Source organism: Gallus gallus, chromosome 5, assembly GCF_016699485.2.
Source record: "Gallus gallus isolate bGalGal1 chromosome 5, bGalGal1.mat.broiler.GRCg7b, whole genome shotgun sequence".
Lineage (NCBI taxonomy): Eukaryota > Metazoa > Chordata > Aves > Galliformes > Phasianidae > Gallus > Gallus gallus.
The window spans coordinates 22,374,836-22,380,827 of record NC_052536.1 but is presented as its reverse complement, the minus strand read 5'-3'; the positions used below and the strand labels follow the sequence as shown (position 1 = coordinate 22,380,827).

At 36.7% G+C, this 5,992-nt stretch overlaps 1 protein-coding gene across 43 annotated transcripts in view; it reads right to left on the bottom strand.

The window, feature by feature from the left end:
- The window catches only part of CELF1 (CUGBP Elav-like family member 1), a 54,912-nt gene that overhangs the window by 9,414 nt on the left and 39,506 nt on the right, over window positions 1–5,992 (bottom strand). For 24 of the 43 annotated variants that reach the window (XM_046941339.1, XM_025150530.3, XM_015286899.4 and 21 more), the window contains 3 exons: window positions 3,054–3,167; window positions 2,713–2,898; window positions 1,671–1,814 (listed from right to left, as the gene is read on the bottom strand). In XM_046941339.1, the coding sequence (XP_046797295.1) occupies window positions 1,671–1,814; window positions 2,713–2,898; window positions 3,054–3,167 (444 nt within the window). The remainder of the gene's footprint in view (window positions 1–1,670; window positions 1,815–2,712; window positions 2,899–3,053; window positions 3,168–5,992) is intronic. The other 19 variants (NM_001396305.1, NM_001396292.1, XM_040700520.2 and 16 more) reach the window with 1 other exon arrangement.

Below are 5,992 nucleotides of genomic sequence, written 5' to 3'. Positions count from 1 at the left end.
CTGAGGAAAAAGGAAACACACAGTTACAACGTGCCAAAGTTGTCCAGAACAGCTTCTCACAACTGTAAACACGCTCACAAGGTGAGAGAGGCTTTCATGAAATGTTGTTTTCAAGAATGGGTAACTGTTTGGAATATTCATAAAAAGCTCTTAGTAAGAGCTCTCTGGCAATCGATTGTTTCCTGATATACTGAACTTTGGGTAAAAGATGTACAAAACTCAGGAAATTTAAAACAATATTTTCTAGAATTCCAACAGGAAAAAAAGGTATCAATGCTTTTTTTAATAAAAACTTCCACCTGAGGGAAAAATCAAACCCAGAAAACATTAACCTATATATGAAAGTTCAGTGACAAGACAAAACTGAAGAATATGGCACCTAGGGACGTGATTTAGTGGTGCACTTGATAGTGTTAGGTGCTGGGTGGGGTTGATGATCTTAAAGATCTTTTCCAACATGAACGATCCCCTGATTATATGATGCTGGCAGTACAGGATTAAGTCAGTGAAGAAGCTGTCACGGTAGCAAGGTACTTGTACAGCATCATGCTTAAGCTTCTGACAATTTGTAGAACGTTCTAGAGAAATAACATCCTCAAAATAAACTTTCTCAGGGTTTTGAAAAAACCTGTTTTAAAGCCCAGTCAGTGGTCGGTGTTACTACCTGGGGAGATCACTCCATATGCACATCTTACAGTCTGATGATTGGCACACTTTTTTTGTACTTTCAGAAGGCACCAGGCTTATCTGCAACTTTTGGACTACTAAATACTAAAAAGCCACAGGGTATTACGTTAGTACAATGCTTTGAAAACCATAGAGAAAAGCTCATCTCTTATACCATCACAGACGTGAGAGTTTACAGTACAACAAACTGCTCCCACTGCTGTTTTGTGGAGAAAATGAAGCTATGAATCTTTCAGTCCACATGTGCAGCTTTCTGCTATGTAAGCTAAAGGAGAATGCGTCTTTCGCTCCTGTGGCAATGCAGACAGCAGCAGCCAACGGGAAATAATTTATGTGAATAGCAACAGTAGCACAATGTGTTGATTTACATTTTTGCTTTTTTTTATTAATAAAATTCCTGCCCCAGTGCATCTCCAATCTAAATACGCAATAGGCAGAGCAAAATTAGGCTAAGGAATTCAACCATAATTAGGTAGTGAGTAACAGCTGAAATAGCTTTTTAATTGCAAAGATTTCAGAATTAGCAGGAAACTTTACAAATGGCCTTCAGAGCATTTACAGGGCACAAGAGTCCAAATCTTTTATAATGTATGGCAGCCATAATAGTAACAATAATACAAATATTACTAGAAATAATTCATAATGATAATGTATTAAGTAGTATATACAGCAATGTAAAGAGCTCTTGAAAAGACAGACAAGAAAAGAGCAGCACCATGATTAGAATTTGAAAACACCACTCATGGTCAATTAACTTGGGCTCTAATGGTATATTTTGAGGCGTATTAGCATGAAAGCACAAGAAGTCACAAAGAAAAAAAAAAATCAGGAAAACTCAGTTCACAGCTGGAAGAGTTGAGGTTTAAGTTTACAGATATGAAAAAAATCACTTGACCTAAAAGCTAAACTGGATGATATACTGGACAAAGAGATTACTAGAAAGAAGTAATGCATCTATAGGTTAACAGTTAGACTCAACGTACCAAAACACTTGCTTAGATTGGTCTGCTTATCAATGAAAACCTTGGCAGAGACAACATTTCCAAATGGCATAAACATCTGCAGCAGATCTTGATCCCCAAACTCCTGGGGGAGATGGTAGATAAACAGATTGGCTCCCTCTGGACCTTCAAACAAGTAGGAATATAAGTTCAGAAAAAGAACAGATAACATAAGCCTATTATAGAAAAAAATAGAAGAGCTGAAAGACCATTCTAGCTGGATCTTCTAGAGAAAACAATGAAATCTGTTGCATGCACTTGTGCAGTGTATTTGATTCCAGAATAAGTCAACTTGATCTTTTGCTAGGATTCATCATTTGCATAATTCTAGCTCTTTCTCCACCATTTTGCTTGCAATTTCCACACTGTACTAAAACTGCTTCACATATCTTAGTTGTAAGAAAAACTGAATGATAAGCTTGATCTTGTTTCATTTGGCCAAATGAAACGAGGTAAATCTCAATTGAAGCTGGAAGTAATAAAATTATAAGTAATTTGACAGATTATTTTCTAAACACCACCGTACATTCTGCTGAAAGCTTACTCTTATATTCTTCTTTATTTTATACTACATTACACTGATTCAGAAATTGAAGAGAAACTGAAGAAACGAGCATTAAGGATCTGCAGGATGAGGTGAAAGACAAAGAACTTCACATTTAGAAATACCAAGAAACCAAAATTAGAAAACAAAACAAAGAAAACAACACCCTACACCACAACTGATTCTCTAACAATATGATATATTAGGCTGAAGACCCATACACTCTACTCCTCCAAGAAACTGGAGGAGTACTATTACTAAGCACTTGAAACAAGTTAAATACTAGGAGAAATTATCTATATAAAAATAACTTTACAAGGTCCTTAGTAGAGAGATCTCACAGGCTTTCCTTCAGTTTATTCAATAACTATTGCTCTAAACAACATCACCAAATTAAAGCTTTGCAACATAAGGTAGCTGCAAGGGCTAGGCTTGTCCTTTTGACAGCTCCTCTAAAGTTGCTTGTAACTTTCTGCCTACCTTCTTTTTGACTTCCTGCTGCACCAATACTCTGCTGTGTTAAGAGACTCTGGTTATAGAGTGTGGGCAATGCAGCAGCAGCGTATTGCTGGATTCCAGAATAAGCCTGCGTGAGAGCTTCCATTGTGCTACCTGTCCCATTTGAAAGACCACCACTGCCAAGTCCTCCATTTAAAGCTGCCATGCCTGTAATAAGAAAGAAGTAGTAAAGATGACTGAGTACTGCCATTAAGTTGAATCAAATATGCACTACTATAAAAAAAGCAAGGAGCACGAAAATTAGCACAGCTTGAGGAATGACAACCTTCTATTCCCCCAGTCCACCAAAACACACAGCTTACCTGCTAGAGAGCTAACATTCAGGCCTGCTGTAGCCCCTGCCAGTGTCTGCAATGCTCCAAGAGAAGCCATGGGATTAACAGAAGAGCTGCTACTGGAGCTAGGTGAGGAACCTGCTATTAAAATAAGATAATTAAACTTCAAACAATACCTTTTCATTGTGATAATTCAGCTTCTCCATTAAATCATTTCTGTAGGAAAAGCTAGTACGGAACAAACCAAGGCAACAGAATAGACTGTCAAAAACACTTCAAGCACTTAAAGCACTTGATTGATCTGGTACCAAAACTCTTTGCATTTTTAAAACTTTCTACATTATAGCATCTATTTTTTGCAGCAGTAACAATTTAATGACATGTAAGACATCTGAGATTCAATCAATTTATGAGTGACATCTACACTTTGTATCTCAATCGAAGTGACAAGCAGCTCCCAGAAGTGACTAGGATTTGCTACACATTAACATGAATCCTCGAAACACCACAGAAGGTGAAGATGACCAAAAAAACCACAGATATTAGCAACATTAAAGAAAGCTCCAGTCAAACTGAACATATGGTTTTCCAATACAGCCAAAGCAGAAGCAGCAGATACCCAGACACATGAAACAATTTTCCATTAAAAATCGTACTGCAGCAGCTGGGACTATGGCCAAGAAAAGGATTGGAACAAAAATCTAAAATACAGTCTATCCTCTATTGACTGCACCACTAGCACCTTCAACCATTTTTTACCTCAGCAAGTAATGGCTACAGATACAGTCCCTAGCAGACTGATAGCTGAAATGTCTTGCCAAATTCTGTAACGGGTAAGAGTTAAAACTGAAAGCTGGTGCTGTAGAGGCATCCTGTAGTCTTTCAAAAGGAATTTATGTCATATCAAGTGGGTAACAGAAGAACTGAAATTCAGGCATTTTCACTTTCCTTTTCATTTTTGTAATTCTCACTGTGCTGTATATATCCATTAAAACTTTGAATTGTTCACATCTTTCAAGTGGATTTACATACTTTTCATATTCATCATTTTATATAGGTGGCACCACATCTCCCAGGGAGCTGCACTCTGTAGTTGAGTTTTTGTACTGACAGAGGAAGGAACAAACTTGCTCTGGGAAAAGTTTTAGACAAATATTCTTGGCATCAGAAGTCAAAAGACAATGTCCATAACAATATTTCAAGATGCTTACTCCAAAGATTACTCCAAAGAAAAGAGACACTTTTCATCTTACTATCAGTAACATTTTAAATGCTGTAAAAAATACAGAGAACAGGTTACAGTAGTTCTCAAGTCACTAGAAAAACAGCACAGCTAGTTGAATAAAAGCCAATATTCAGAAATAATACAGCTGCCTTGATTTTAGAGTATCACTTGTTTTTTGCAGCACTTCATTGCTAATCTCCATAATTCAAGCAGACACTTCATTTGACAGATGAGAACACCATTTCAAGAGGAATAAAAAAGTAGTGGCATGGGAAAGAAAGAATGAAGCCAAGGCTTGAGAGGGAAGTAAAAGACAGAATGGATCCTTCACAGCTTTAAAAAGGTTGTGATTTTAAGTACATTCATCTAAACCACTGCAAAAAGATGAACACATTTATTTTAGTTTAGCTGGCTTAACAAACATCTGGCTATGCAAACAAGAAATGCTTTAATAAGAGATGAACATTGCTGAGAATAAGAACAAGAAAATACAACGTATTTTCTTTACTATGTATATACAAGAAATGCTGTACTGAGTCAGCACTCCAGTTGTAATGGTGACTAAAGGCATATTAAATAATAGTAGAGCAAATATACACAGCAATTACAAAACAATACTTCCTAAGTACAGTTCCAGCAATCTGCAGCATTAAGACCTGTTCAGCTGAGGGCAATGTCTTTGTATTTAAGTTACGATTTTCATTCAGTAATTACAGTGCATTTTGAACACTTTTTTTTTTTTTTTAATGCTATTGTGTTCTAAGGCACTGAGTTCTGCCACTTAAGCATGCATCATGCAAAGAAATCAAAGCAGCTCAAAACTTGATATCCTGCAATTCTTGCCTTGGAACATCTAGTGACCAGTCTCTTAATTCATCTCTCTGTTCATTTATTTCATTCCACCAATGTATTTGTTAGGCTTCTATCATATCCTCCTCCAACACGAGTCCTCTATTTTACAGACTCTCTAGTTGCTCTGAATAGGAAAGGAGTTCCATCTCTACTCACACTCTCTCTTCTGTTTTTCTAGTTTTCATATATTATTTTAGATTGAAAAAACAGTCCACAATAATAGGGATGGAAAAACAATAAATATAAGTTTATACATGTGCTTTAGTCCATTCCTAATTCTTAACATTTCTTTTTCTTCCTATTCTTGCGTTTCTTCCTTCTTGCTTACTACTGAAGTTAAATAATCTTGGATCAATGTATTGAATTACACCTAGCTAAAACAGCTAACCGTAAGCTTGCTAACTGAAAGGACTGAGGGTTTTTCAGAAAGTTTTAACAGGTAGTAAAGAATAGCTAGCAAAGATAACAAAATTAGTACAACCAGCTTACGAAGGTGTGTAAGCTGAGAGATTTTCCTGATGCTTTCCAGTGGAGAGCAAGTCTGTTCCAGTTCAGTCATCTCGCATACTTTTCACAAACAAACAGTTTTTATCTAAGGCTTCAGCCTGTGTAATATGGACAACCCATAGGTGGATGCAGCAGCAGTATATTCAGTTCCAAAGAGAACTTGGTAACTGCTTTATTGCAAAGTTGAATGCCATAACAAGCATTCTTAACACTTCTGAGTTCAACCACAGTGACACACAACCTATGTTTAGTCAAAAACGCACCATGTAGTCTTCCAACATCTCCAACACACAAGAGGTGTCAGTGCAGATAAAAGAAAACACCTCATAATTGCTGTCTGGATTTTTCCACCACTTATGCAATCTGAAGACAATCTGGAGAG